General features: G+C 40.5%; 1 protein-coding gene across 1 annotated transcript in view; it reads right to left on the bottom strand.

The window, feature by feature from the left end:
* Positions 1–15,998, bottom strand: part of ank2b (ankyrin 2b, neuronal) — a 399,789-nt gene that overhangs the window by 72,235 nt on the left and 311,556 nt on the right. Inside the window, exons 31-36 of the mRNA XM_060826565.1 lie at positions 14,286–14,497; positions 13,939–14,143; positions 10,937–11,033; positions 9,230–9,458; positions 6,907–7,032; positions 4,214–4,336 (exon numbers count right to left, since the gene is read on the bottom strand). Of these exons, the coding sequence (XP_060682548.1) occupies positions 4,214–4,336; positions 6,907–7,032; positions 9,230–9,458; positions 10,937–11,033; positions 13,939–14,143; positions 14,286–14,497 (992 nt within the window). The remainder of the gene's footprint in view (positions 1–4,213; positions 4,337–6,906; positions 7,033–9,229; positions 9,459–10,936; positions 11,034–13,938; positions 14,144–14,285; positions 14,498–15,998) is intronic.

Below are 15,998 nucleotides of genomic sequence, written 5' to 3' on the forward strand. Positions count from 1 at the left end.
GGCTGAAAAAATGAAAAATCCAGAATGCAGCAAAGCAACACACAGTTTCCCTATTCAAACAGTCACATAGTCTTTAAAAATCTGAGTATGTATTTGTAAAAGGGAGTGTAAGCAACAAAGTATTTTATTTCACGAAGACTAATGTAGATGTACTGATAGCCTAAAATAAATAATGCAAGCTGCATCTGAACACAGTTGTTGGAGTTTTAGGGAACAAGCCATTGTATTTTGTAACTTAGGCCAATTGGAAGGAAGTGGCTGTGGTTTTACATGGAACCTCTAAAATGGTAAATGCTCAATGGTAGAACAAGTTTAGCAACCTCACAAGGTAAGAACAGGAAACAGAAAAGTAAATTGGTCTTCCAGACATTATCGTGGATCACAGAATCCCCACAGTGTGGAAACAGGTCATTAGGTCCAACAGGTCCAGAGCGACCACCCAGACCCATTTCCTTACTAATGCATCTAACGTACACATCCCTGAACACTGTGGGCAATTTAGCATGGTCAATTTACCTAACCTGCACATCTTTACACTGTGGAAGGAAACCAGAGCACCCAGAGAAAACCCATGCAGACATGGGGAGAATGTACAAACTCCGCACAGACAGTTGCTGGGATTGAACCCGGGTCCCTGCTGCTGTGAGACAGCAGTGCTAACCACTCAGCAACCGTGCAACCTTTATGGTGAAATAATTCCCTGGGTTATTCATGGCAGCAGATTTTAGAAGCAAAGTCACCTGTCATTACTTATAGCAAATGTCTCAAATTCTCCCAAACACTCTATCCTCAATCTCTTCTCCCTTATATCTACAGCAGGGCCACCCATTCATTACACTTGAAGTCTGCAACTGTAGCATTTAGAGAAAGCGGTGCTTCTGCCAACAGAGCTGTAGGGAGGGCACTCACTACACATGCAGGTGCAATCCTTGTGTCTGAGATCTGCAGCACAGAAAAAGGCCCTTCAGCCCATCATGACCAGTCAGAAACAACCGCCTAATTATTCTAATCCCAGAAACATTAAAAGGTCTGCACCCAGCATGAGACTCAAACATACAGCTCAGAGAATAATATCTCAAACTACTGACTAAGTTAGCTGGGCTTGTTATGTCTGTGTCGACCACCAGAAAATTTGCAATTACAATGTGAAAGTGTGGGAGAACATCATATCTGTTCACTCTCAAAACCTGCAGTTCTGCTGACACTAAGCAACCAATCTATCCATATCCTCCACTTTTTAAAATGTCTATATATGTACAGCATGTTGAAAGAGTAGCTATTATGAAGTTTAGCTGCAAGGGCTCAGATGTATCCTGCGTACACCAAGGCCAGAGACTGAAACAGTGAGGGAGCTGAGAACCAACCAACAAGATCTGCGACATAGGGAGTAAAAAAAAAACAGGGTGGTGTAGGGAACAGGGTAGTAGGAGGAGTGGAGAATGAGGCCTCAGCGCTGCTTTGTAGCGGAATGAGTGGGTTTCAATGCATTTCAGGTCCTCATTGAGAAAGTTGCAGGAGCATCTGTAAACCTATCCTAGCTTTGAGATATATTTGGGCAAGCCAATCATCTCAACCTCAAGTCATTAACAAAAAACTACAGGTCTTTGCAGTGGTTCAAAATTAATCGCACCTAGACTGCATACATGGCAATATTGTGGATGGACCTCATCCTAGTGATTAAAAGAATAGATGATTTTTAAGAAAAATGTTCAACTCCATTTCCAATTCCAAGTAGATAACACTAAACTCTGTTCCCAGTACCAGTTAGATAATGCATGTGTCATAGAGACTGTTACCCCTCATGATAGCAGCAGAAAGCAACATTCACACAGTTTCCTCAGGAACCTACAACTTAGTAGGCTATTGTGAAACTAGCCCATCCTTTGTTCAACCCAGGACTCGGGCCACTTGCATTAAAAAAAGCTCATAATGCTTTGCAGTAGCCGTCAAAACTTGAAAATCCCAATCCTTGGGTGGTAAATGCAAATTTTAAAGTAGACTAATGAGAAATGTGCATGGTCATAAATTGAATGTATGGTCATGAACCTAAGCAATCCTGACAGACTAATCAATCAATACAATATTTCACAAAAGAACAATATGGTGTTTCGTATTTGTATGACAGTGGTAACCTGAAGTTGATAATTATATTTAGGATACAATAGCGAGCTGGAAACAACAAAGGGTTTGATTAGGCCTTAAATAGGCAGATCAGCTGAGATTCCCAAATAATATTGCTCTAGTCACCTGTTAATTTATGTGAACAAGTCTGTTCTTCATGTTATAGCAGTAGTTTTCACCACACTTGGTCTTCAACATCAATGATACCATTATCCAATTCTTTGCCGCCCTCTAGGGTCTTACCTACCATCTTTCACTCAGCAAAGTTCTGAAGTTTATAACTTGCTCACCACAATTTACAAGATTGTGCTCGCACATACTGCAAAACATTCCCTGAACCTAATCCAGGTACTAGAATCTTCCCTGAACATCCTTTACAGCATTGCTTACTTCTTCCTCTTGCCTTTACAATTGTTTCATTATATGCTGAGCCTATCACCCTTTTGAGAAACGAACCATGGGAAAATAGGAATCCCTTGTCACCCAATAGCCATCCGGAAAGCTGAGACAGTGGACTAATGGAAGTATAAAAACATTATGCTTGCCCCAAAGACGTCATTGAGTCATTTGCAATTAACTGTGATCTTGCATGTAAGTGGTGGGTTTTGGGAGCAGAAGGCATATACAGTATACATGAAAGTTTACACTTCATTCAAGTGGTGCATAGCAGAGCCCCAGTAATCTTAGTGAATCTAACAGTTCTGTAAAGCTTTTACAAAGTTTCATTTCTGAAACACAGCCAACTGAGCTAGAACACCTCAGAAATGTCTCAGAAAATGCACAAGTCTATAGATCATGCTGAATGGTTACAGTTCGGCTATTCTGTGCCTCCGATGGTGGTCCCCGATCAATCAGATATCCCTTGAAGCATTTTGGTACTCCTCTCTTCTTTCACTCGTTAGGTTGTGGAAATGTGGTTCTGGTTGTTCAGTGTTCAGTAAGAAGCTCAGCAATTCTCTTAAAAGTGAATGCTTTCCAAAGCAATTGTAGAATGAATGGGAGCCTTCCTGAATAGAACAGTGAGTTTGTGTTTCCAATTTATATAGTAAGCCCCAAGATAGGACTAAACGTTTCCAAAAATAATTGCGAATGATTAGTGCCTCGTTATGACAAATAATAAAGCCTAGGATCTTAATAAAAATCAAAGGAGCCTGTCTTATTACTATAGAATAGTACAGAATAACTACTATACGGAACTTGCTACCACATGGATACCTGGGGCAAATTGTATAGATGCCTTTAAAGAGTGTCTTGATATAAATGTGAAAGAGAAAGAGGTGACAGGGTCAATGTTGATAGGGGTAAATGAAGTCAGGTGGAAGGAGGTTTGTGCTGAGTAATAACACTGACAAGAAAAATTGAAATGAATTGTCCTGTTTTGTGCTATGCATTCACTGCAATCATGCACTTCTGCTGTGGCAAACAGTTCTAGAAAAATAATGACAAAAATAACACCCAAACTTTGCAGAACGCCCTTCTGCAAAGGCAAAAATATTAGGTCTTTCCTGCATGAATGCCTCAACATGCATCAGGCTTATCAAAATATTCCACTTTCACAAAGGGGTGAATGCTAGCTGACACATTCGCAAAAAAGACAAATTTTTCAGGGCCTAGGATTTGGCACAAAGGTGAAAAGAAACAATCTGTTACTGTCTGGATAAATATTAAGCACCTCTGTTGTGGCCTGACTGATCAAAATTCAAGACTTCGTATTGATTTAGCAATAAAAGATATAGCACGTCACAAATAAGCTTCACTTTCAGATCTCTTGGCAGATACAATCCAAGTGGTTTGAAAATGATTGGCAATAGGCTACAAAAGTCATTTCATTGCGGCTAAGGTGATGCTTCCCCTAAGTCTCTCATTGGAAGGCCTGAGCAACCTAAGAGAAAGTGTGGTTCCATTTAAAATATTAATTGGCAACCAAAGAAGAATTAGAACCCAGGTACATATTGTTCAATACTAGAACAAATGTATAGTGCTTCATCATTTGTGGCTTAGACAAAATTGGGAGTTTAGTTGTGATATAAGACGATTCATTACATTATGATGTTTCCGTTAAATATAGAAAAAAAAGACAGCCATGCTTTACCTTGCTGTAAAGGGGTAGAGTAATATTTAGGTTGCAGATTGCATGTTGGACCAGACCTCTTGTTGATTTTGGCTCTTTAATGAAGGATAATCGTCCACAAGGTTCCTGGGTTGTATCTCTAACCTGTTGTGACACATTTCAGAATTTGATTTGGTTCATACAACTAATGTTGAAATACATCAAAAACTGTTTGGCAAACTGACAGGCCTACATGCATCCATTTAAGCTCATCCCTCTGAAATGGATCAATGCATCCTTTGTTCACAGTTCATCATGCAAAGAAGATGCAGTCTTTTCTTTCCAAACTAAAGCAAAATCAGTTGTCAAACACCCTTTTTCATGAGTCCTGTGCCATGCTAAAACTGAAGTAGGCCATTGCAACAGTAATAGTGCATTCAATACTCTACAGATTTGACAGTAATACACTAGCATATTCTCATTTTAGCACCAATGAAAATGCAATGTTTACTATTAAAAATCATGAATTATGTTTTATTTACATATAACGCAAAGGATTTTATACAAGAATGTTCTAATTGGTGAGATATGCATTTCAAGATCATTTGGGCAGCAGGTTCAGCTTCCATATTTGTTCAGAGATATCAAAGTTCTAAATTCAAGCTGGATATATAAAAGCCACAGGACATAAACCACCATGGAAGAAATATTTATTCACACCCCTAACCTGTTTTGACATTGCAAATACACAGCACAGAGGACCACATTGCCCTGAAAGCCGCGCCCCCCCCCCACCCCCCCACCCCCCCCCCACCATCACCTGGAAAATTTAATCACAGGAGTAATCAAACAGAAATGTGCCATGTGTGTAAAACTGCCAGAATCTTTGAGGAACTAGTCTTTGAGTCATAAGTTGTTGCTCTCCCATGTTTGCTGTGTATAAACACGCATTTTGTGTAAGTTTGAGAGTTTCCTAAAGCAGTTTCCCCATTACATTACCAATAGTAGTGGGATATTTACTGAGAGTGATGCTGACAAAAATCTATTTACACAGGTTATTAAGAGTTTTCACCAATTGGAAGATTCAGGGTAATAACCATTAATGTTTGGTCTTGAATGGATACAGCACCACCAAAAACAGAATACTTGGAATTGATGAGATGTATTATTAATTCTTATACTTCTTATTCTGTTAATAGGAACTGGGTAGATATATCACAACCAGTAAGATATTCCCCTTTAATGCAATTGCTAATCCAACCAGACTTCCAGAGAGTGGACAATCTGATTATCACTTAATCACGTCTCCCCTCCAGGAACTAATATAAATGTCCAACACCACTAGAATACCTCCATCATGCAAACAAGACTAACGGAACAATTTGATAGAATTCTGTTATTTGTTAAACTCAAAATAATTTTCATTATCATTACCATTACATGAAGAAATTATTTCATTTTGACCAAATGATAATGCAGACTGAATTTTAGGTGCCATGTCTGGATGGGCAAACAATTAGATAGACCTGTAAAATTAGAGTGCTGTGCCCTCAGTGCCATGCTTGCTCACTGAATCATATTTTTATGAATGGTGGGGCATGTTTCAGGTGATTCACCAAAGATCCAATTGAGGCTTTTAACTGCTAATTCATTAGGGCTTTTAAGCAGAGGTGTGGGGAGTCTCTGCCAATCCTCCTCCTCACTCTTTTCGCTTAATCCACCCTTCATCACTACCCTTTCCAACGTGCTTCTCTCAGCACCCTCCCCAACTTCTCCACACCATCATCAATTCTGGTCCCAGTGACATTCTAGCCATACCTGAATGTCTGGGTCCATTGCTGAATATAACATCCAGCACTATCTGCTCCTTCTGCCACTGTCAACGTGCCAAGCTTTTGGCTCTGACTGACCAGCAACTCCATGAGTTAGTATATCCTGCTGAAGGAGGATGGAATTCCCACCTCATACTTACAAATGGATTATTGCATAAACATATGGTGAGCAGCAGCTAGTAGGGGTGAGCTTCCCCATCCCTTTCACCACTTACAGTGGACTGCAGCAAGCCTACCTTCAGTATACAATCCAGCCACAGAATTCAACATTCGAATGCTGTGCCACAGAAGCTGATGAACTGGAATCAATGGTGTTTTATGGTGCTGTGGAATTTTTAATTTACAACCTTCCACAAATATGCTCAAAATGTTATTACTTCACAAACAATGTCAGTCTAATTCACCAGAATTTTCTTTAAGCTTAACTTTTGAACAACAAATTAATTTGTTTGGAAAATGATGATGATTATGTGTTCAATCTCTGGTGAATAATTTACACATTTTTAGAGACTATGAGGTCAGAGACGTCTTTTCCAGCAATTGAAATGTTATCTAATTTCAACTGAGTATTTTTCAGTAGGTTACATAAGGGGAAAAAATCTGTGAAGGATCCAGGTTAAGATAACATCCAAAGACTTGTGCAGCAATTGTTGCATGTTTAGTAATCTAATAATTCTGTGGTTAAATATATTTCTAATGTTCAATCTCTGGGCTTGAACACATGAAATGGTAACTTTGTAAAAATACTGGAAGGGTAAATGACTTCCAACTATGACCCAGAAGGATTCACAGCAGTTTTGAAACTTGAGGGCAGGTTGAGGGATATGTAAGGACTAAAATAGATAAATGTGAAGTCTACATATATTTACCATCTGCTGGTGCAAATAAGGTAATTTACTGTACCTTAACAAACAGTGCAAGTCTATTTTCTTTGAAAGCATAGAAACTGAAAAGATGATGTTGTCCACTCTTTGTGAGAGGCACAAGGTTGCCAAAACAGTCAGCATAAATTGGCTTGCCCTCCAATACCTACAAAAAGAGAGATTTAGGCACAAATATTAACGCCATTTGTATATTTTTTCTGATTCATCCAGTCTCTATGATTTTAATTACTGTGAGGAAGGAAAAGGAAGAGTGGAGGGAGTTAGGAAGAAAGGAGAGGGCTGATAGAGGAGAATGATGCCAGGAACGATCACAGTGAATCTGAAATACTAAATGTTAATTTAAATTTAACAAGAGCTTTGAATGAATTTCGAAAAATAATGTATTTTAGCTTGGAGTCAGACCAAGCCTTCATATGAACGTACTACTATTTAAATTATATTTTAATTATATTTTAAACAGATGTGATTCTCATTATAGTCAGAACAAATATAAAATTGAATCAAAGAGCTAATTATACAAAATTTGAGCATTACTGGGAAAAATACTTCTTCTAAGCTTCTCATCCTGCATTCATCAAGAAAATTCTCAACACACCAATGTTAAGGGAAAACAACATTTATATGATATGAGAGGACGGTGCTGGTTAACTGCCAAAACGATCTTGATTGGTACAGGGCATTGCCATGGAGAATACATCAGTTAGACGATGACAAACAATGAACTGTCAAGCTTGGTTTCTAATTTAATAGGTAGACTCTAAGTAGTTACGGTATCGCCCTGAGAAATGGTTGGCATCTTGCTTGTTTTATTCAGTTTAGATTAGATTCCCTAGTGTGGAAACAGGCCCTTCAGCCCAACAAATCCACACTGACCCTCTGAAGAGTAACTCAGCCAGACCCATTCCCTTTGACTAATGCACCAACACTATGGGCAATTTAGCATGGCCAATTCACCTGATCGGCACATTTTTGGATTGTAGGAGGAGCAGACACGAGGAGAATGTGCAAACTCCACAGAGACAATCGCCAAAGGCTGGAATTGAACCTGGGTCCCTGGTGTTGTGAGACACCAGTGCTAACCACCGAGCCACCATGCTCCCCATGATTTAATCAGCGAGTAGATATCTGAGAAGAACAGAGCCCTGTGTGTTAATGTATGTAGCGTCAAGTAGGCACACGTGTCATATTATGAGCCCAACCGGCAATCCTAAATTGTTCATGATTTTTCACACAATCTGGATTATTTAACAAATGTTGTCAAATTACAGAATCACATCTGATGTTTAGCACCGTGTTTGAAGTTTTGTAACCACAAGATGCTTGGGGGTAATGTCCATACCTTGATTATTACAAAGGGGTGAAAGCATATGCCATTTGATACAATCCACCAGTCTTTGGGATGTACAGCCTATATTGTTGTATTCACACTGATACCGAAATTTATATACCGTATTACTCATGTGTGTGACAGATGGAACATCATCTTCACTTGACAACAGCATCCTGTTAACGGCAAACATCACTCATTTGCTACTTCAGTAGCAGCATTAAACAACCAGCTTCACTTGTTGTTTGAGCCTTTGGAAGTCCTTATCAGAGGTAGATTAGGCACGTTCCAAGATCAAAAGTGATGGCCTCTGGCCTTTTCATTAGTTTCTTAATGTACAGTGAGAAATAATCAAAGGAGCCCTTATTCCACAGATTGGTTTTAATGCACCTTATTTCAACATAAAGCTTGTTTGGGCACTCATTACAAGGTCATCAATAAAGTTAATTTTATGCAGCATAAAATGTGGGAAGCTCCATGTAATTTCCTCTGTAAGCCAAAGCACTGTCTAGTCATTAAACTCATTCATTAAAAGCAAAACATGGCAGGTTCTAGAAATTTAGATTAGATTACTTACAGTGTGGAAACAGGCCCTTCGGCCTAACAAGTCCACACCGACTCGCCGAAGCGCAACCCACCCATACCCCTACATTTACCCCTTACCTAACACTACGGCAATTTAGCATGGCCAATTCACCTGACCTGCACATCTTTGGACTGTGGGAGGAAACCGGAGCACCCAGAGGAAACCCACGCAGACACGGGGAGAACGTGCAAACTCCACACAGTCAGTCGCCTGAGTCGGGAATTGAACCCGGGTCTCAGGCGCTGTGAGGCAGCAGTGCTAACCACTGTGCCACCGTGCTGCCCCGAAATATGAAAGGAAACCCAAAAAAAGAGCAGGAGAAACTCAATGGGTTTAGCGGTGTCTCTGGAGAAAGAAACAGAGTTAATGTTTCAAATCTGATATGATCCTTCCACATGAATTCATTCGTTCATTTATTTATTCTCGTACCTCTACATCCCTGCTCCTTGCAACCTCCGTGAAATTTTCCTGCTGTTCCAATGTCTTGTCCACCTTGTCATCTGTCATACAAAAACATCTCAATCGTGCCTCGATTGGATCAAGTGATTTGGCAAAAACTACAAATTTGGCCATGTATGGTACACAGATAATTTCTCTGTACACTTGAGTGGCAAAGTTGACAGATTCTTGGATCTGCCGGCAATCTATGAGCCAGAACCTGCAACAAGCAAAACAAGAAACACTTTATTCAGTCTCAGCCAGACACCTGCTATTCATTGGATTGGAGTACTGAATTGTTCAGGGTTGAAAACAAAAGCTGATAACATTAAGTTTTATGTGACAAAATCCCATTTTAAATTTTTCATTGACCTATCCTCAACAGGTTTCTTGAGATAAAATCTCAATTTGCATGGTTTAAAGAAATATTTCCTGACATTACCTGATGACCAACTAAGCTTTAATTTTAAACTTTGAGCTTTGGTTTGGGTTAGCCACCAAAAGAAGTACATTTTCTCAGCCAAATGTGTTAATGCAAGGTTTGTAGCTCAGGTTGAGGTTTAGGGTGTAGGTTTGCTCGCTGAGCTGTAGGTTTGGTATCCAGACGTTTCATTACCTGGCTGGGTAACATCATCAGTGGCAACCTCCAAGTGAAGGCGAAGCTGTTGACTCCTGCTTTCTATTCGTATGTTTGTCCTGGATGGGGTTCCTGGGGTTTGTGATGATGTCATGTCTTTACTGGCATGATTTCGACTGGGCCAACACATCTATCCTGGGACAGTCTAAGCAAAGACATGCCAGAGAATTCCTAGAGGCCTGACACTCCAACCACAACGCCATAAACAAACACATAGATCTAGATACCATCTATCAACCCCTCAGAAAACGAACAGGAAATGACATCACCACAAACCCCAGGAACCCCATCCAGGACAAACATATAAATAAGAAAGCAGGAGACAACAGCTTCGCTTCACTTGGAGGTCGCCACTGATGATGTTACCTAGCCAGGTAATAAAATATCTGGATATCAAACCTACAGCTCAGTGAGCAAACCTATACCCTAAATGTGTTAATGATCATATAGATCTTAATTATATTAGCCCTTTAATCTTTTCTATTGAATGGAAAATAGGCCTAATCTATGCAAACTGTCTTCAACATTTGATTTTTTTGGTCCTATTGCGATTGATAACTCCAAATTGCACCTTCCTTCAACACCTATAACTCTTTCCTGAGGTGTCCTTCCTGGGACATGCTTCTTAGAACTGACTGTAGTATTCCAGATATAATCTGACAAGAGCTTTAAGGAACTGCAAAATAAATGTCACATCTTTGCACTCTGACCCCTTTAATATAAGAATATTAGTCAATCAGCTTTCTTTTTTTTTACATTTCTATTAAACTTCTGGCAATTTCTGCAGAAAATCTTCTAAATCTCTCTGCTCATCCATAGTTCTCACTATCTCACCATTTAGAAAATACCCAGTTTTTCCTTGCTGCAGTCCAAAGTTGATGACCACATATTTCTCACACTGAACACTATTTATCATAGGTCAGCCACTGACTTAATTCTCTGCTCCCAAATGTGGTATTTCGTATGCCAGCTAACTTGGTGGCATTGCAGTTTTGTTCTGCAGGCTAATGTACCTTGAGAAATCATGGGTACATTGTTTTAAAGCTCTCCAAAATCTTTACCTGGCTGATACATTTGTCGTGAAGGAAACACACTCATTGACAAATGATAAAGGCGTAGTTCCAGTTATATCTTCCCATTGGGCTGGCGTTGTTCCACCTGGGAAGCAAGACAAAGCCAGCAAGTATTATTCAAAAGTTGTAAAATATTTTGTTACAAGACACTCACAGAGAGAGTGCATTTGCCTCACAATGTATTTGCATGTTGTTAAATTGGAGAAAGAGGAACAAACAACTTGTAATATAAATGGGCCCACACTAAAAGCTAGATTTCAGTAAGCCTGAATGTAAGGGACATCTGTGGTGTTTCTCAAACTGTTCATCAACTTGAACTATAATGAGAATTAATAGCACTTTTGTGTTAAATGTTTGAAAAGTTTTGAGTACATGGGTTAGACATTACGCTTTCCAGTGTTGGTTTGAAAACAGGGGCATATAATATCCTGAGATTTACAGGCAGAGTCTCTGTAGTTTGCCCACTATTAGGTCTACTGAAGTCCTTAAGTGGCCAATTAAGTTACTTCGGCACCTCATTCTGCCGTCCCTGGCATTTTCATTTGAACCCTTCTAGTCCCTCAGCAAGGATGATTCAAATGGACGATTGACACTATCTTCCTCAAGAAACCGTGTAATATCAACAAGTGCTCAGAGTCAGAGCATGGTCTTCGTCAGGGATCCATCTCCTTCAGATGGAATCAGATCAAAAGAGATTCCCAAGAGTTCAGCAGAGTGCAGGATGCCGCCTTCACAATATTAATGAGACCACACACTCTGTGCCAGCTGCCTGCTCTTCCTCAGGTATCAGTGAACTATCTGTAATTGTTATGGGTGAGTACTTTGTCTAAACAGCCAGTATATCATAACTAAAGTGTGACCTCTTCACAAAGTGTGCAAACTATTGAATATGCAATAGGTCAACTGCTTATCTTAAGGTTACTGTGGTCATGTATGCCTGAAAATCTAACACTGTTTACCCCAGACCCCTACCACAGGTGAGAGGTTATATATCAAGTGGCCAGCCTGCACTTGGGTTAATTGAATGCCTTCAAGTGGACATTTAGTTACCACTCAATGGCCCGATTCAACACTATTTTCAAGTTTCTATCCACAAGGAAAGGCAGAGGTTTGAGCATTCTGGGCTGAGGCTGCTGGCAGGCACAGAAAGAGAATAGCTCTTTTGGGACCCAGTGTCCATTGGGAATGTTCCATGTCCACTGGGGAGAAATCTGTCACCCCACAGTACACACCCAAGGATATGTACTTGAGATGCCTTAACCTACAGGGCTATAGAGGCTGGGGTTTGTGACTAGCCTTGATGGGTCCTTTTTGGTTGGAATGGATATAATGGCTGAAATGCCTTCTCCTTTGGTGAAAGCCATTCCATGTCTCTCAGAGAATAACCAGGAATCAACAAGGCTGGGCCCAGATAAAGGGACTGCAAAAAGATGCTGTGGTCAAATATATTCATTTATATTCAAAGTATCCCAATAATTCATTGAATAAGGGCTTTTCTGGCTAACTCAGCATTTGTTGCTCACCCCCTAATTGCCCTTGAGAATCCATGGAGAATTGCAGGTAGGGATAGGTAATAGATGATTGCCCAGCCAGTGAATGAATAAAGAAAAACATTGATAATGCATCACAGCCAATATCACAAACTGTGCTGTTTGATACAGGAGGAGGAAAGATTCTGCCAGGATACTGTGAAGTCAAAGTAATCAAGCAAAGCATTATTTTTAAAATTCTCACTACCAGATTAAGCCTATTTTCCTTTATTGTTATGCATGGCAATCTCATAAGCTACAGATAATTACTCTAAAATCTCATGGTAATATTTACCCTTCATGAGGATTTACACCTACTACATCAGTTTGTGACTTTCACACTGTTGGTAAAATCCTCTTAACAGCCAAAATGTGATCTGTTTGAAGACAGTACCCCCTCCACTCCATTCCACCTCACAACATTTTCAGCTGTCAGAAATGGAGGCGTGAATTCTGAGAGCAATTCCTGCTCATCATTTTTAGCAGTTGACTTGCAAATCTGCACATATCAAGCCCTGGGGTTCCAACTGCTGAAAGACCACAAGATGTAGGAGCAGAAGTAGACAATTCAGTCAATCAAATTTGCTCCCCCATTCAATGAGATCCAGGCTGATCAAATTCACTTTCCTGCCTTAAAAAACTGTCTGCGTCAGCCTTGAATTTGTTTAGTGACCTAGTCTCAACAGTCTTCTGGGGTAAAGAATTCCACAGATTCACTACCCTCAGAAAAGAATTCCCCCCCCCCCCCCCCCCCCCCCACCCTGGTCTTAAATGTGTGGCCCCTTATTAATGAGGCATCAGCAGTTCTTAAATATGTAAACAGCATCTTAGGTGTCAAAAATAGTCACTGAAATGTTGATGTTCAGGTATCGAGAGCAGGATAAATTCATAAACATCGGCCTGAATGTGTGGCATGGCAGAGAACCTCTCTTTTTGGGTTGCCCAGCCACTTTCCAATTGAACCTGCACACACAGACCAGAAACGGGAAGTACAGATCATCATTTTTAAAACCAGGTTTGTAGAGCCCATGAACCCTTTTGTTTTCATGAGCCTGAACTGGGAAAGTAAATTGAGGCCTTTGACCATCATGGTTAGCGGACAAATCTTGGATTCTATTACATAAGATAAAACGCATGGAATTTAGCTGATGATGATCTGAATACATTTTCTAAAGGTGTTCAGTAAGGTGTCACACAGATGAAAAAATTGAAAGCATGTGTCACAAGAGAAATTTCAATGTTATGTAAAAGTTGGATGATGGACAGGGATGGAAAATAATTAGGTAAATATGTATGAGCACTTGGAAAAGTTCTGGAAATGGTGTATCCCAGTGGTCATATTGCGGTCATTTCATCGCAATGAAAATCGGCCAGACTGCCAGGCTGATGGCAGACTCCACGAGATTAGTATCTGGCAGTAGTTTTTGTGTCACCATTTATAAACATGTATTGGTTTCTTACCTGTTATACTGCAAAGTAACCTGAGAGTTGGAGTGTCTCCACCGTAGCCATTCATTAGCCCTTCAGTAGAGTATTTTGGAATAGGAATGGTCATCGTTATTGGTTTATGGAATTTCCTTCTTCGAGGCTCCAGGGTGACTATTGGACTAAAGGTTGCCTTGTTACCAAGAATTTTCTTGACTAGCTCAACATGCATGGGCTGGGCCTGGACATTAATAAAGGAAAACAGTAAAAAATATTTTTAGCTAAGAGTATTTGTAAAACGGTGAACTAATATTCCTTTTTAAACATGCTGATGACTGGCCCCAGGCGTGCCACGTTGTTTAAATCTCCAGGAGATTATTTACCTGGAGGCCAACTCTAATCCTTTTAGTTAATGCTCCCTCAGGGAAGACAGCTTGAACCTGTGGTACAACAGTACTGCTCAATACACCACCTTCTGGCCCAATCAAGTTACTGTCCTGCCTGACCCTGGACACAACTGCAAAGTACTGTGGGAAATCCCTGGTGATGATACGGCAAATACGTTTTTTGTCAAGTTCCTCTGGGCTGTCAAGCACTGTAAAGAGTAAAGAAAACACCATTACTGCAATTTTTTCTGTTCAAACTGTGTACTTTGGGCATAAATTTACATTCTACTGATCAGTAGGATCTGTTTCTTTTTAAAAAAGCTACCAGAACTCTTGGATACAATTCAATCAATACATTAATATTTTTTCAGAAAGTATTGCTTTTTCAATTTAGATCCATAAAATCAATGTGAAGTTGTACATTTTAAAATGACAATGCATGGCCCAGGCCAAAGTAGTTTGAATATTTCAAAGCTGCAAATGTGTTGCTGGTCAAAGCACAGCAGGCCAGGCAGCATCTCAGGAATAGAGAATTCGACGTTGAGCATAAGCCCTTCATCAGGAATATGATATTTATATTTTAAAGTTGGTGACTCAGTTAAAATGGTCAATGTACTAATTCTGAATGGTGAATATATTTGCTCAAATATTCAAATAAGCCAGTCAGTCATTGGTTGTACGGAATTAAGCTGATATGAAAAGATAGACATCACCTTTTTCAACAGTCCTCCCTATTCATCAAAAAAAAACCCAGACCTCGACACCTATCCATGCATTCCTCAACATTACCCACTGCTGGCCTGACCCCTTTGAACTGACACATCCCCATCAATAGATACCATTGCATCAACTCATAGAATTCCATCACTTATCTGGCATTTTTAAACACCTGCCACCCTGGCACCTTACCCACCTGGTACTTTATCTCTTAACCAATGGCTTCCCAATTCCAGATTTACCTGCCCAATTTCAGGAGAGAGTGAGGACTGAAGACGCTGGAGATCAGAGTCGAAGAATGTGGTGCTGGAAAAGCACAGCCAGTCAGGCAGCATCCGAGGGGCAGGAGAGTTGACGTTTCAAGCGTAAGCTCTTCATAAGGAATGAGGGGATGGCCCAAGGGGGCTGAGAGTTAAATGGGAGGGAGTGTGCAGCTGAGAGGAAGGTAGCTGGGATTGCGACAGGTAGATGAAGGTAGGGGTGAAAGTGATACGTTGGAGAGGAAGGTGGAGCAGATAGGTGGGATGGAAGATGGACAGGTAGGACAGTTCAAGAGGGCAGTGCCGAGATGGAAGGTTGGATATAGAATAACGTGGGGGGAGGGGAAAGGATGAAACTGGTGAAATCCACATTGATCCAACGTGATTGGGAGGGTCCTAAGGCAAAAGATGAGGTGCTCTTCCTCCAGGCGTCGGGTGGCTAGAGTTTGGTGGTCCTTGGTTGAAGTGTTCGACAACAGGGCTGTGGGGTTGCTTTTTGCATGTCCTAGAGATGTTCTTTGAAATGTTCCACAGGTTGGTGTCCTGTCTTGTCAATGTAGAGAAGACCACATCAAGAGCAATGGACACGGTAGCTGACATGTGTGGAAGTACAGGTAATCTCTGTCGGATGTGGAAGGATCCTTGGGGCCTTGGTTGGAGGTTGGGGGGGGGGGGGGGGGGGGGCAAGGGGGAGGAGGTATGGGTGCAGGTTTTGCAATTTTTGCAGTGGCAG

Source organism: Hemiscyllium ocellatum, chromosome 1 (genome assembly GCF_020745735.1).
Source record: "Hemiscyllium ocellatum isolate sHemOce1 chromosome 1, sHemOce1.pat.X.cur, whole genome shotgun sequence".
Lineage (NCBI taxonomy): Eukaryota > Metazoa > Chordata > Chondrichthyes > Orectolobiformes > Hemiscylliidae > Hemiscyllium > Hemiscyllium ocellatum.